General features: G+C 41.1%; 1 protein-coding gene across 2 annotated transcripts in view; it reads right to left on the bottom strand.

Moving 5' to 3' along the window:
* Positions 1-9,034, bottom strand: part of WWOX (WW domain containing oxidoreductase) — a 677,011-nt gene extending 667,977 nt beyond the window's left edge. For both annotated transcript variants that reach the window (XM_074968810.1, XM_074968811.1), the window contains exons 1-3: positions 8,862-9,034; positions 4,910-4,974; positions 3,157-3,214 (exon numbers count right to left, since the gene is read on the bottom strand). In XM_074968810.1, coding sequence (XP_074824911.1) covers positions 3,157-3,214; positions 4,910-4,974; positions 8,862-8,968 — 230 coding nt within the window. In that variant the 5' untranslated portion in view covers positions 8,969-9,034. The remainder of the gene's footprint in view (positions 1-3,156; positions 3,215-4,909; positions 4,975-8,861) is intronic.
* Between the last annotated feature and the right edge of the window lie 7,890 nt (positions 9,035-16,924).

The raw sequence follows: 16,924 nt of genomic DNA, 5'->3' as shown, positions 1-16,924 counted from the left end.
GAATTTATCCAGTTCTCTTTTAAACCTGGTTATAATCGTAGCCTTCACAACCTCCTCAGGCAAGGAGTTCCACAGGTTGACTGTGCTCTGACTGAAGAACTTCCTTTTGTTTGTTTTAGACCTGCTACCCATTAATTTCATTTGGTGGCCCTTAGTTCTTATATTATGGGAACAAGTAAATAACTTTTCCTTATTCACTTTCTCCACACCACTCATGACTTTATATACATCTATCATATCCCCCCTTAGTCTCCTCTTTTCCAAGCTGAAAAGTTCTAGCCTCTTTAATCTCTCCTCATATGGGACCCGTTCCAAACCCCTAATCATTTCAGTTGCCCTTTTCTGAACCTTTTCTAATGCCAGTATATGTTTTTTGAGATGAGGGGACCACATCTGTATGCAGTATTCAAGATGTGGGCGTACCATGGATTTATATAAGGGCAATAAGATATTCTCCATCTTATTCTCTCTTTTTTAAGGATTCCTAACATCCTGTTTGCTTTTTTGACTGCCGCTGCACACTGCGTGGATGTCTCCAGAGAACACTCCACGATGACTCCAAGATCTTTCTCCTGATTAGTTGTAGCTAAATTAGCCCCCGTCATATTGTACGTGTAGTTGGGGTTATTTTTTCCAATGTGCATTACTTTACATTTATCAACATTAAATTTTATCTGCCATTTTGTTGCCCAATCACTTAGTTTTGTGAGATCTTTTTGAAGTTCTTCACAGTCTGCTTTGGTCTTAACTATCTTGAGCAGTTTAGTATCATCTTGCCACCTCACTGTTTACCCCTTTCTCCAGATCGTTTATGAATAAGTTGAATAGGACTGGTCCTAGGACTGATCCTTGGGGAACACCACTAGTTACCCCTCTCCATTCTGAAAATTTACCATTTATTCCTACCCTTTGTTCCCTGTCTATTAACCAGTTCTCAATCCATGAAAGGATCTTCCCTCTTATCCCATGACAACTTAATTTACATAAGACCCTTTGGTGAGGGACCTTGTCAAAGGCTTTCTGGAAATCTAAGTACACTATGTCCACTGGATCCCCCTTGTGCACATGTTTGTTGACCCCCTCAAAGAACTCCAGTAGATTAGTAAGACACGATCTCCCTTTACAGAAACCATGTTGACTTTCGCACAAAAAATCTGTGTGTCTGACAATTAATGAAAACTTTGCCAATGCTTCAAAGGGCTATACCTCTGGACTCAAACTGTAGCAGCACCCACCAGCAATCCCCAGCCAAATAAGCTGGAGGAGGAAAAGAAGCAGCATCTTTTCTTTCTTGGTCAGAGCCTTTCCTTGAGCCAAGTGAAATTCAGAATTTCTGTCCCACAAGAAATTCCAGCATTTCAACTGAAATGTCCACATTTTTCCCCCAAAAGAGAAATTCCCACAACAATTTTAATTCAGAAGAGATTAAATGTTTCATTGTGACATTTTTAATGGAAACATTTCAACATTCCTGAAATTGAAGTGAACAGAAATGTTTCATTTTGAGTCACTTTAACATTAAACTGCATTTTCCTATTGTAACGCTTTGACTCTTGGGAGTTGCATTTCAGAAGCCTGAGGACCCCATTCTCCCTTCTGTGCCAGGCTCCCTAGCCAGGCCACATTCCCATGGTGAATCAAGCAGAACTTGGTCAGAGGGAAATCTACATTGGATTCTGGGAGATGCAGTCCTCCAGAGAGCTGAGCTGAGCTGAGCTCAGCCCAGCCCAGCACACAGGAGAGACCGGGGCTTGAACTATAACTCCCAGAAAGCAATCTGCTGAAAGAGAAATGCAATTTGATGTTTTATTTAACTGATTCAGAATTCAATTCAAAAAATCTTCAACAAAAAATATTCTATTTTGGGTTGAACTGACCCTAAACGAAATACTTCATTTAGATTTCCCTCCCCAATGGAAAAAAATGAAAGTCTGGCCAAAAAAAAAAAAAAAAAAAAAAGATTGTCCCCACCCGCTCCATGGAAAATTTCTGTTTTTGCAGTAACTGCATTTTCTGTCAGAAGATCATTCTGACAAAAAAATTCTCAACTTACTTTTGATCAATGATCTTCACAACACCTGTGCTCCCCTTGTGTGAGCGGATTCTACAGTTTGGACTGTAAATATTCTTCCCCCTCTACTGACTCATTGTTTACTGAAACAACCTCCCTTCTCCTCTCTATCAATGTCTATTCAAAGCCAGACTCAGTATTCCTTATGATCCTTCCTTCCTCTCTTTCCTGTCCCTGCTCCTATGAACTCACCCCTCCTGATGTTGCCCCTTGTTCTACCTCTCTTTCTTTTCCCCCCATATCTTTTAGATTGTAAGCTCCCCAGGGCAGGAATTGTTCTTTCTGTTTTTCACAGCATCCAACACATTCTGAGCACTACCATATTATAAAAACAGACCAACCAATCGTGGAAGCTTGGCGGTCCATATAAGCAGAGTCACATATAGAAAGTGTGAAACGGGTTTTGCTTTACAAAAACTGATCCATGTAATTATCTTTCTGAGCTGAGATCACAAAATCAAGTTCCTATTGTATTTCTTAAATTACAATTTCTTAAATTACTTTAAGAAGAGACAGCCTCACCTACCCACACTTTGAAGAGACAGGAATTTTGGTCTACCAGAGTCACAATTTGTTGTATGAAGAATTCACAATTCTCTCTCTCCTGACTTTACAACAGAGGATATTAACATATCATTGGGTGTTCTCTTTGGGAACCCAATCTTCATATGGAGTTATCTTTTGAATTACTCCATTATTCCTCATTTCATTATGGTTATTCCTCAAATTCATTTTACCAATAATTTGTTTCTAGATTCTTTCCACCTTCTGTTTAGCTAGGAGATCTATTGATAATTAATTAAATATCACAATTATTCTGTTATAGAATTAAGTTTAAGTCACTCTCAATTCTGCACTGCAAGTTTATACTTGTGTTTACATGAAACAATTTACTAACATGGTGTGTGGGGAAGGAGGGAGAGATTTATTACATGCCTAAACGTTTAAATATTAAGTTTTTGCTTACTGGTTTCTGTGTATTTAACTCAAAGAATCATAGCATTGCAACTCACTAGAGTGGTCCAAATCTCGTATGGATCATCAGCCCTCCTATTCATTCATGATCTACATTTTCACGTACTTACTCTACAAAGTAGACTTGTCCATTTTCATCTGTTTCTTGCTCCCACCCATATGGCAGATCTAGAATACAGAAAATATATCTCAAAGCATTTTCTACAGGAAGTTTGAACTCCTGGCATTGCTGAATGTGGGAAATATATACAAGCATTTCCATCCCTAGTACTCCTACCAGCTTGACCTGAATACTGAAGCTAAGTTTAAAAACAATATCTGCTCATAAACCATCAAAACAAAGGAAAGGTTCTCAGATGAAAGGTATAAAATGCAGGAGATCTAGAATAAACAATATGGTGTGGCATATGGTAATTACTAACAAGGATACGGAGATGTTTGCAGTAGGCTAGTAGTCCTTTCACAAATGACTTTTCTTGCAGTACAAACCCACAGGGTTTGATCCTGCCTTATAATATGTTGCACATGTCCCATGCATCTTGGGCAGAGCTGGTGTGAATGCATGATCAAGTATAGCAGCTATCAAAATACTGGATTCTGCAATATTGTATATAATGCACATTACATATCAGAACATGGGAATAAGCCCCAGTGTGTGGCAGACAATACTATTATAGGGGTATGATATGTTAAAAGGAAAGAAATGATAAAAAGTATGACAGAATATTTTCCTAAAAATGTTTAAATCAAGGAATTTTGCTGCTATTTCAAAGAAGCTAAACTTGGCTGAAAATATTACCTGTAATTCATCAGGGTGGTGGTTCAAATATACTGAAAACATTCTAACATGAGGTATGTGCACATTATTGACAATGTATGAAACATGAGACATAGGCAGCACATGAACAACCTATCCCTTTCTTTAATGGCTTTAAATATTTTACTGACACGATAAAATAAAAAAATTCAAATTTAGTGATGGAGTCCCACCTTGGCATGCCTATGTATAATGCTCTTATCCTCCCGCCCCAACCAAAAAGTTACTAATATCCCTTTAACATTAATCTACTGAAAATGTTAATATCATGCATCATCTAGTCTTAATGCAGGACTGTTCTTCTGTATGTATAACATTGCCTCCTTTAAAATGCACTGTTTTTATTTATCCTCTACGTTTATTGAAGCTTTCCCCAACCAACAATCTTTTTGGTAAGCAAGATGAATCATGCTAGTAAACGAGATTTTATTCTCTCCAGTGCTGGAGCTCAGCTCACCGCAAGGGAAGGGAGGTGTCAGGGAGCCAGTTTGGGTTCCCCGATTCTCAGAGCACTCTAACCTGAGCCACTAACAGAAGATCCTTAAATGGGCATTTTCCCAGTAGCAGATTACTGTGGTGATCTAAAGTTCTGCCACGCTCTCTTCCTGCCTACTCCTTCCTTGACACATACCTAGCCCAGGTGTGGGGGACATGGAACAGTGAGGCACTGGTAGGGAATTCCCCTACACAAGAGGAATTCTCTGCTGGCATTTACAGCCGAAATAAGAACCCTTTGTGTCACCCAAGTGGTGGAAAGGGGTCATAACACAATTTACGAATCTTGCCATGAGCCTCTGCGTCCATTACAAGGACAGTAAACAGAAGACCTTTGCACTTCTGCCTATTCTTTGCCTTTATGTAGAAATAAAGTCATGCAAACTAACCCCCTGACAAACATGTTGGGCTTTGGTGAATCAACGGGGCTTTACTTATATAAAATAGCTGACAAGACTGGGGCCAAACACAGCACAAATCGGCCATCTAGATCCTCCATCCATTCTGATCATTACTTGTAACTTACTGCGTTACAAAAACCCAACACAAACCTCCTGCAATGCGTTTTCTCTTTCCAGATTTAGGATGCTCCCACTGGGTTTTCTCTTCAAGATGACTGTTTAAAAAAAAAAAAAAATTAAAAGGACAATTAAAAAGAAGCTTAAAGATGCATTTCTATTATTTACCTTCAATATAATATATCACCATAGCAGTGTTCCTGCTGCATTCCGATTATATCTTTCTGTGGTATAAACCTCTTGAGGAAAGAAATACATTCCCCCTACTTATTAATAATATCTCCTCCCTATTTAAAAGAAGTTTCATGAGTGCTGCCTTAGGTAACTAGATTCTATGGTGCCAGGATTTTGAGAAAAACCTAGTCACACAGAACAGAAGCCACAACAATTCAAACACAAGTTTGGATCCAAGTCTCATTTCTCAGGCTGGCAGGGAGCAAACAATCCCTCTGGATGATTAAAGAGCAACATTAATAGATTGCGTACAAAAGGCCAGTGGCTTTAAGGGGGAAGATCATGAAACATGTAACCATGAACCAGGATTTCAATGGGAATACATTATAGAAAAGTTTGAAGTCACAAAAATCCCTTTCAAAGTTTTGCCCAAGTTATTTCCGTAAATAAGATGTGGCGTAAAAGAGTTGGAACTTCCACCTCAGCAAGTGGAAGTCTTAGCAAGTCTTAAAAGAAATTTATCAGTGAGCCCAAAGGGAGAAACAGTACTTAATTATAGGCCAGCAAATCACTGATTTATTCATTAATTGGTTCATTTAATAAGGCAGATCATGACATCATCTCCCATCCAGAGCTATTATTCACCTGAAAAATATTCATTTGAACAGATCTAACCATACCACATAGCTTTCTACATTTCGGCTCGGGTAAACAAGCAGTATAAACAAATTAAAGAATATAGATTATAGACCCATGCTTACAACACCAGCTTGTTATTGAATCAGAATCTCTTCATCTAAAAGAAAAAGTACATTTCTAGCCCTCACATCTGGGAAGAAAAGCTTGAAAGCATGCCCCAAGAGCAACTGCTGCAGTGGTGTCTGCCCAAGTCTGCAGGGAGCTAGAAACAAGGGCTCTATGAGATACGACTTGACCTGCATCTCAATGAGGCGTTAACCCTTTGTTCTGGGGGCTCTGCAAACACCACCTGAGCAGAAGAAAAGGGTAGGATGGACTAGACATGTTTACCTAAAATGAAACACTCCAGCAGCTGGATTAAGTTCTGCTGCTGCATCCCTGATACTACTTGTGCATCTCAGTGGGAAAGAAGAAAGAGGATACTTTCTAAAACCACAGGAGAAAAAAGGGGCCCCATTCCACTGCTCCTCACTCTCTACCAGTGTGTGTGCATACTAGAAATATTGAAAATGTGATCACATTCATACAAAAATTAAGGATAGGATCAACATAATTTCTGACACCCATGTATGCAGAGGAATAATATTAGTTTACAATGCATACTGGTAAGTTACTAAAATACTTCGTCAAAACACATGCAGTATAAGTTAGATATTTCTGGTAAAGGGAGAAAATACAGGTACATGTTAAAGCCACTGTCAGCGAAGTAAACTGATAGGAAGAACTGGGAATAAATAAGGCCCTGAGCATGCAAGGAGAACTGTGAGGCTGCAGAGCCTTTATACTTTACTTCCTATACATGGCAAGTGTAACATTTAATTAGGAAGTTAACAGATTATTTCAAACAAAAACATTGCCATATAAATATCAGAGACCAAATTATAATCATTACAAATCAAACATTTTCTTTAAAAAAAAAATCAGCTATATTTGCATGTATTGGGTCAGATTTTCAGCTGGTGTAAATATGCACAGCTCCACTAACTTGAATGGAGCTAACCCAACAGCAGCTAACAGTCTGACCCACTGAGTGAATTCTTTTGCATAAGGTACTTCTCCGGTGGTTTAGTACATTGTTTTAATTACTGAAAAAAAATAGGTTTCAGAGTAGCAGCCGTGTTAGTCTGTATCCGCAAAAAGAACAGGAGTACTTGCGGCACCTTAGAGACTAACCAATTTATTTGAACATAAGCTTTCGTGAGCTACAGCCCACTTCATCGGATGCATCAATGAAGTGAGCTGTAGCTCATGAAAGCTTATGCCCAAATAAATTGGTTAGTCTCTAAGGTGCCGCAAGTACTCCTGTTCTTTTTGAAAAAAAATAGTGTGTGTGTATTATACACAAACACACAGGCCAGATCTATACTAGGAGTGCTTTGCCAGTATAGCCACCAGTATCCTACACCAGAAAAGCACTCCCCCACAGCTTATACCAGCAAAACTGTACTTAGGCTTGGTATAGCTAAATACAGCCCCCAAAGAGAAATAAGCTATGCCAGCAAAAGTGAAGTTTTGTCACTCTACACTAGGGTCTTTTGCCAGCACGCTTATGTCTGACAAAGATCACATGCATAAGATCTTACTTAAAGACATGCTAGTAATGATTACCAAAAGTTGGGCTCACTGAAGTCAGTGGGAATAAAGGAACACTTAAAATCTAGACTTAATAATTTAGTTTGTGGAGAAGAATTACTTTTTTTATACTCCTCTCATGCTGGACGAGCTAGGAAGTGCATTTGGGGTGCAGAAGTATGGAGAAGAGAAGTCATCTGACAGTACGTAGGAGAAAACACTGCTACTACATATTTTCCCTTCCACAAAGGGAGATCATGCTAGCATTATAACCGGAGCCATCATTCAGACTTCAATACAGATTGACTCCACAGCCAATCCAGTTAAGGGAGCTTTAATAGAAAAGCAGGGAAATTCTTCTCACAAGTCAGCCCTGTAGTGCATCCTCTCTTGCCAAATGCCCAAAACATGGCAATGTCTAGGCTTAACATTTTTATAATGGCACAGGGTGGCAGCTATGGACCAATGAATCACCCGACCAAAACTCTGGCAAACTTCAACATCCCGACTGAGCTACACCCGTTTATCACTTTCAGTAGCCACACATACGCAGATTATTATAGTACCTGTTTCTCTTCTCCTCCCGTACCAGACAAAATTGAGAGCACCATGATGCCTTATGTAAGACACTATTGCTCTCACATATGTACACAAATATCCCAAAATATACGAAAGTTATATCCTCCACCCAAAAAATATACAGCAATATTGCCCCCAAACACAACCAACTCCCACTGGAGTTTTATCCCTTTTACGCAGAGCTGTATCATTAACCACTTACCCAGAAACGACAGCTCCACCTATGTGTACTTAGTATTGTACTTATGCATCCCCACATATAAAGCAGCATATATCCCATTCCCCCTATCCCGGTCTCCCCTGATATGTAGGGCACTCCTGCCCCCTTCCCTTCTCTGTATCCAAGGTGTTTATTTGTCATCCCCCTGCCCGTTACCGTAGCACCTTACTGCACTTCACACACATTAATAGATCTAACATCACAACACCCCATTCGGTAAGTATCAGATTGGGAAACTGACATGCACTGAAATAGGTGACTTAATTAAATCCTGTTCTCATGACCCTCCCTCCCATATAGAGCTCTGTCACCCTCTCTACCCCTCCCCCAAGTTTACACTAGTGTCATTCTGTGTAGGGAAGCAGCAGCTCTCTGCCCCCGCCCACACCTAGGAGAGACAACAAGGATAGATGCAGAAGGCAGCTACTGTGCCCCGCGCAGGAATGGCAGCAAGGACGGGCTGGGAAGGGGTAAGAGCCATGCCCCCCACCCATCCCCAGGGCAGGAGGGGGAGGGGGAAGGGGTAAGAGCCATGCCCCCCACCCATCCCCAGGGCAGGAGGGGGAGGGGCAGATCCGTGCCCCCCACCCATCCCCAGGGCAGGAAGGGGAGGGGCAGATCCGTGCCCCCCACCCATCCCCAGGGCAGGAGGGGGAGGGGCAGATCCGTGCCCCCCACCCATCCCCAGGGCAGGAGAGAAGTGGGGTCAGCAGGGTCCCGGCGCGGCGGGTGCCCCCTTACTTGGCGTAGTAAACCCAGCCGTCCTTGGTGGTCCGCTCCTCCCAGCCGGGAGGCAGCTCCTCCTCGCTGTCCGTGTCCTCCAGCCCCGCGTACTTCAGAGCAGCCATTGGGCCGAAAGGCTCCAGCCAGCCCCAGAGCAACCGCCACCGGCCCGTTCCCCTCGCGGCTCCGCCCCTTCCGGTGAGCTCCGCCAATCGCGTGATGAGGGGAGCCCAGTGCCCCCCTGGGAAATGTAGTCCGGACAAGAGGGGGCGCCAGTCGCTGCCGGACAGGTGCAGCGTGTGCGGCGGGCGCAGGGAGCTCGACTCCTGCAAATAGAGACGCTCCCCGTTGCTGTCCCAGCGGGCGTCCTGCGGTTCTCAGCCTACCTCCCCCTGGCGCTGTGGCTGGGTTCACAGTCTGCCCGAGTGCGGGTGCAGCTCTCAGGCTGGTACCTCCAGGGCGGCTCAGCGTTTGTCCGAAAGCGCGAGCTCATGCTAGACTCGTGATGGCGCCTGAGACTCTCCGCCTTCGTTACTGAAAGAGCAGGTGTCTACGCTCCTGGGTGCGGAGAAAAGCGTGAAGTAAGTGGAGCCTAAAGGTTAAGTTTCAGAGTAGCAGCCCTGTTAGTCTGTATTTGTAAAAAGAAAAGGAGGACTTGTGGCACCTTCCAGACCAACAAATTTATTTGAGCATAAGCTTTCGTGAGCTACAGCTCACTTCAGCGGATGCTCAAATAAATTTTAGTCTCTAAGGTGCTACAAGTACTCCTTTTCTTTTTCCTAAAGGTTAAAAAACCCAAAAGCAAAAAAATCAATTGCAGCACTTAAAAAAATCCTCCTTTTAAATCAGTTTCATCCTTTAGGGGATTCTGGTTGTTTGTACATTGGTGGTTGGCACGATTGGAGAAGACCAAGACCCACTGCATTAAATAATCAAACAAGATAGTTTCTAAATTGCCCCTGTTGGCAGCTGATCATTTTTCATTGCTTTTCTCTGAACACATAAATATAAAGGGAAGGGTAAGCACTTTTTAAATCCCTCCTGGCCAGAGGAAAAATCTTTCACCTGTAAAGGGTTAAGAAGCTACGACAACTTTGCTGGTACCTGACCAGCAAGGCCAATGAGGAGGCAAGATACTTTCAAAGCTGGAGGTGGGGGGAACAAAGGGTCCTCTCTGTCTGTGTGATGTTTTTGCCGGGACCAGAGCAGGAATGCAGGTCAGAACTCCTGTAAAGGGTTAATAAGCAATCTAGTTGGATATGCATTAGATTCTGTTTTGTTTAAATAGCTGACAAAATAAACTGTGCTGAATGGAATGTATATTCCTGGTTTTGTGTCTTTTTGTAACTTAAGGTTTTGCCTAGAGGGATTCTCTATGTTTTGAATCGGATTACCCTGTAAGCTATTTACCATCCTGATTTTACAGAGGTGATTCTTTTACTTTAATTAAAATTCTTCTTTTAAGAACCTGATTGCTTTTTCATTGTTTTTAAGATCGAAGGGTTTGGGTCTGTGTTCACCTATGCAAATTGGTGAGCATTTTTATCAAGCCTTCCCCAGAAAAGGGGGTGTAGGGCTGGGGGGCGATTTTGGGGAGGAAAGACATTTCCAAGTGGGCTCTTTCCCTGTTCTTTGTTTAACACTTTGGTGGTGGCAGCTTTTAACCTAAGCTGGTAAGAATAAGCTTAGGGGGTCTTTCATGCAGGTCCCCACATCTGTACCCTAGAGTTCAGAGTGGGGAAGGAACCTTGACAACATATATGAGGATCACTGAGCTTGCTAACTTTTGTACACTAGCGGGTGCCCCAGATTTACCCTACCTGATGATTTATTTAATCCCTTTTTGGTTCGAAGGAAAAATCATTGACCACTGCTTTGTCCTTGACCTATTTGCTCCATTTGCCCTTTTTAGTTTCTCTGGCTGTGAACACTGCATTACTTTGCCCTTACTGGGCTAGAAATACAACACTTGTCATTTCCTCAGAGAAAAAAACTGCATCCAAAATGACACTTGGATAAGTCTCAGCCCTTGCCTTCACTTTACTGGCACTTAGGAGCACTCAGCATGGCCACTGCATGGCCCATTTCCCAAGACTGGGCAGCAGGATGACTGTAGTGATGTGTGGCTATTTGCTGATGATGATTATGGTGCCTCTTTGCATTAATTCTCCAGCCAGTCATTCATCTTTGAATCATGGAGAGTAAAATCATGACTGTGCGGTCATGGTCTAGTGATCACTGTAGAAGCCACCTACTAGCTGAGGGTAAACACATCCAAGCAACATGCTTATATCGGAAGTGACCAAGAGACGCAATAACTTGTCAGGGGCTCAAGTTATTAGACCACAGTAGTGATACTGTTAGTTGGTACCACCCCATAGTTACTGCTTGTTGTTAGACAAGAAATAGTCTCTATATTTCTTTCTCTGGGATTTTTTAGAATAATACTTTATAATTCTATAGCAGCTTTTATCAGAAACTATCAAAGTGCTTAATACTGGTTTATATTAAGTTACACCACACCCATGAGATATCCCTCACTGGGGTGTTGAGGCACTGAATCACAGCAAGGTTAAGTGACGAGCCTGAGGCCACACAGCAAGTCTGTGGTGGAACTAGGAGTAAAAGTCAGATTCCCAGTCTTGTGCTTTAAACACAAGACCATATCTTTCTTTGTGAAAGCAAAAAATAGGCCTCAGGTGAAAGGAACACCACAAAAGCAAGTTTCATTATAAAGGAAAATTTAACTTCAGTGTGGCAAGAAAATAATCTAAGACAACACGAGCATATGCTTTGCTAAAGGATTCAAACATTTGAGAACTTTGACCACAGATTACAGCTTGCCAAGACCTCCATTTGAAGGATTGAAGAACTAGGATATATACCTTACTCATAGCTTACGTGGCACTCAGCCTGGTGTGGTGCCAATATACCATAACTTGCTTCAGGGAAAATCGCCTCTCTTCAGACCACCTAAATGAGCAGTCTCCATTGGTCCCTTTTCCAGATCTGTAGAATCTGATATCCTAGTAACTATATATTGTAATCAGGCCTGCTGCCTGTGAACATTTATAATGGCATGTGTCATCAGTGGGGTTAGAACCCAGGACTTTGGGCTGGTAAATGCTGATAAGAGTCTGGAGTACTTGGAATATAGGATTTGTCTCCTGTAACAAAGTGAGTGTGTCTGTCTCTATTTGTGTGTATACACAGCTGGGCTGTAAATGTAATTATTGGAGATTTCAGCAGATGGCACTGTAGACAAAGAAATAAAGCTGAATATGCACTATTGGAGCTATACAGTTCACCTGCTCCCCAGTAATTGCATACATATACCTGTCTGCCTGCAAGACTTGAATTATTTCCTGGCCTGCCCTTCCATCACTTTGAAGGTCCCTTTGAGAGGTGACGTTGAAGCAGTTTCTCATGTCAAATCAGTCAAAAGAGGTGTTGGCTATGGATGGGCCAATTTTCACAGCAGAGAACTTACAGTAGCAGGGCTGGGAGTACTAAAAAGCATGGCAACAACCTCCCTGCTAGGTGCAGGCATCCAAAAAGGAAGGGGCACTTCGGTGACATGCTCACCTCTGACCTGTCAGCCCTGGGAAGTGCCTGCACAAGTGATCTATAATAGAAGAGCGTTCCAGATCAACCTAGTAGCTAAAAAGGTCACTTGTTTCAAGATTGTAGCTCTAAGGTTTGAAATTCATAAAGCTAGTAACTTATTGGTGACTGCTGGCAGAAAGCAGTTAGTTTGAAGATGTTTTCCCCTCTCCTCACCACCTCCTCTCAACAATCAATAGGTGAAGTTTCATGATGCAAGTTTAATGGGAATATGGAAATGAGTTGTCAGCCAGCCCTCTTCCAAGCATCTAAGATATCCAACCTAAGTATCTATGTATCCTAAGATATACTAACAGTATGCTAGATTTAAACTCCTAGTAAAGAGTCATTCAATGTTAAAGGGTGTCACCATGCCTCAGTGGGTCACAGCCAGGAATAACAGATTCAGGACAATCTGCTGAGAAATAGGGTGGACCAACCCCACATGGGGGGTTATTCTATCATTAGATTATAGCAAACCAGTTACAAAAGTAAACCAGTGTGATGAGGAAGTCAAAGATGCAGTCTGCTTAGGCATTCCAGCCCTTGTCTCACCATCCAGACAGTGGACTGTATGATGAGTGGTTACTGAAAACCAATTTAATCAAATACAAGGTCTTTCTAATCTCAAGAGACCAGCCACATAGCCAGGTCAACATATAACTTAGATCTTACCTAATAATCACACTACTGCCAATCTTTTATTAATAAAACTTTAGATTTTAGTTATTAAAAGAAAAGTTAATAAATCATATACATACAAATAATTGCAAAGTCTTTATATCAGGTTTGTTGCAGCAATGGAATAAACTGCAGGCTTGTAAAATTTCTCTGGTATCTTCCAAAAGATTTTTAGTTGTAAATCCATAGTCCAGAGAATGAGGGCAGCAAAGAGGCAAAATGGAGGTCTCAGGCATCTTTTATACCCTTTGCCACATGCCTGGAAATTTACTGGCTCAAACAAAGCTCACAGCCTTTGTTTGTGAAAAGTTACTGACCCAAGATGGAGTCCAGGGCACCTGAGCATATCATATGTCCTTACATGGTGTGATGACTCACCCATATTCTTGCTGAGACAGCCTCTTCCTATGGATATCTGAAGAGTTGATTCTTCTTAATGGCCCATCAAGCTTGAATAGGTTTCAGAGTAGCAGCCCTGTTAGTCTGTATCCGCAAAAAGAAAAGGAGGACTTGTGGCACCTTAGAGACTAACATTTATTTGAGCATAAGCTTTCGTGAGCTACAGCTCACTTCATCTTATGCTCAAATAAATTTGTTAGTCTCTAAGGTGCCACAAATCCTCCTTTTCTTCAAGCTTGAATAGTTATTCACAATGGGCTGGCGAGACGAGGTGTTACCCCAGGAACAAACACATTTGAGATACAGATACAGAACAGATATTCATAACGTTAGATACAGTGATACATGAATTTAACCAGAATAATCATACTTGATAGACTAACTTTCATTGAAACCTTTCATTCTACGTTTTGTAAAAAATGTCCTGCAATTGTAAAACAGTGGTAGCAACAATGATACAAATGGACATTTTCAATTAGACAGTATCACAACGGATTATATTAAAGTATGTGTATAAATACACTTCAGAGCACACACAGAATGACAGCAAGTTTGAAAGTAGACGTGTGTATATGTACACATGCACTGTAAATAACCACTATCTTTCATGTGACATGTTCAGTATGAAAGATAAAATACAAAGAGTTGTGTCTTAAAATCCCTGCCTTCATGTCCATATGAGATACCTTTATGGCATCCCTCAGGGTTTACAGTGTTTTCTGTGAAATATCCATGTATCCAATATTACTGCTTCAGGAGTAGTAATATTTATATTTATCATGGTAAGTTACAAATGCTAACACCCAGCTCTTTCCATAAGTAGAACTCAAAGCACTTTTTAAAGGCAATCAGTATCATTATCCCCCTTTTATAGATGGGTAAACTGAGGCAAACGGGTGAAGGTCCAGATCCTCAATGGAAGTTAGGCATCTAATTACCTTTGATGATATGAGCTGAAGTGACTTGCTCAAGGTAACCCAGCAGGCTAGAAGCAGAGCCAGGAGAAAACCTGAGTTCCAGTCCAGCTCTCTAGCCACACTCAAAACCCACTTTTGAACCACTGCTTCCTACTTTTCACCCAGAAATAACTGCAGGTGAAAAATGATTAACAGTTCACTGTCTAGCTGTCTCATTTATGGGTACAATCAGAAACTTAGAAATGGAAATTCTGCCATTTACACCGACAGTTTATTCTGGGTGCTATTGTTTGCAGGCACAAAACAAGATCGGGCTGGGATTTAAACAAAAATCTTCTGATGATTTTGGGGTGTCATTAGGTTTGCATCCTTTCAGATTTAGTATACTTTAGGTATGTTCTTATCCCAACACTCAGGGACTTAGGGGTGAGTTTTTCAGAAGCACCTAACTCACTTAGGCACATCACAAAATCCCAACCTAAAGCACAGATTCATTTACAACATTCAGTCATCTCAGCATTAGTGAAGATTCAGTGTGTAAACCCATAAGCCCCAAAACACTGAGCTGAGTTACCCTAATGTAATAAAGTCCTTCTGTCATCAGTCATCTCCACCCTGTGTACCAAAACTGCATACACACCTGTACTATTTTAGTTTTGAAAATAGTAATAAATAAATATACATATAGCAATGTGTTTTACATCCTTCCTGCCCACATACACCGCAGACAGCTACTCTTTAAAATCACCAAGATAATCTCTCTTCTCTTACCTTTGTTTGGACAAGTCACCAAATACAAGTACTTCTTTGCAGCAATTACAAAACCAACTTTTATGAAACTTAATACGTTTAACCTTCAAGTCCCTCACATTTTATTAAAATGAAAAGCCACAATAATATGGAGCTAGAAAATGTCTAAGTAATCACAATGAAGCAGCCCTTTAAAAAAATCCTGAAATTTTGCAGGCCACATATGACTCATCACAAAGTGATACTGTAAGGAAAAAATATGCAAGTTTAATATAACTACTATGCTTTTTAAAATACACGTATCATGCAGCTAAGACAAAAAATTATTAATTTACCACTTCATGGAATAATACTTACCATTAATATAGCACTTTTCACCCATATGTCTCAAAGCACTTAATAAAGGTGAGTAAATCATTGTTCCCATTTTGCCAAAGAGGAAACAGAGGAATGGAAGTTAAGTGACTTGCCCACAGTCATGCACCTAACCAGCAAGAGATGGGAAGAGAGAACAAGCCTCCTCTGCCTATCCACTTCAGTACATCCATTCTGTGGGGGGGTTTTCCGTAAAAAGCATTTACCATATACAGTACATTTTAATGCTTTATATTTCTTCACAAATCAGGTGAATTGTGCATCCAGAAGTGTGGATGTAAATAGAAGTCAAAAAACAAAAACAGAATAATCTGCCTTGATCAGAGAATTAAAGTCCATCTTCTCAAGGAAAAAAAAGTTTCTAAGACATTTTGAAGACATGTGCTCTGTACCTAAATTAATGTAATCCCTCCCAAAATATAGATGGGGTATGAATCAGCAAATCATGTAAATGCTACTGTTGTATAATGGGGTATAGAAGGATAATTTGGTCCATAGTACATTATGGTAGATGAATATTGTAGTCAATTACAGTATTTATATAGAATGTTCCTCTAAAAGAGTAGAACATTTCAAAGAAGAAAAATATTTTATGGACCAAATTCTGCTCTAACTCCAATGAAAATCATATTTCTTACTAGAAATGTTTGTTTTCCAAGTTACATACATTTATTGTTTAAATCTTTACAAAGATCCAGATCCATAAAGCCCAGACTTAGGTTGACCTACAAAACTCCTGCTCACTTGGACTAGAAAGTCATTCTCAGTCTCTCTCTCTGGCCCACTGCATATTTAGTACACAATGAAACAGCTTCAACAGGACTGAAAGCAGCCCACATTAGAATATCCCATAGTCGAGTAATTAGGAAACTCACTTGGGAAATGAGAAACCCCTGTTCAAATCCCTTCTCCATTGGGAAGAGGGAGGAATTGAACGAGGTCTCCCACATCCAAAGTGAGCTCCCTAACTCTGGGCAAAAAGGTAGCCAGGTGGATGAAGAGGCCTCACATATGTTTTGTGCGGAGTGACGCATGTGTCACTCAGGTACCTAAGTATGGACTTGTGGGAGTTATGGGCTATGTGCGCTTAAGATACACAGTCAGGAACCTCTGGAGTCAGGTGCCTATCTCCCTAAGAGCAGTGAGGCTTAGGAAACTTCCTGTTTGGCGTCTGATATTGGCTACCTTACCTGGTGTCTTGTCTAGCATGCCAGCTTTTATAGATCCCATTCTTCGGTGCCTGTCTTTCCCCATGCATGGTATAGGGTGCCTAGGCCCCTATCTCAGGATTTGTAGATTTCAGTGATTTTCAAGGCACCTAGAAGTTAGGCATTGCAACGCTTAAGTCCATTTATG

This window comes from Natator depressus, chromosome 12, assembly GCF_965152275.1.
Source record: "Natator depressus isolate rNatDep1 chromosome 12, rNatDep2.hap1, whole genome shotgun sequence".
Taxonomy (NCBI): Eukaryota; Metazoa; Chordata; order Testudines; family Cheloniidae; genus Natator; species Natator depressus.
This window is presented reverse-complemented; position numbering and strand designations above follow the sequence as displayed.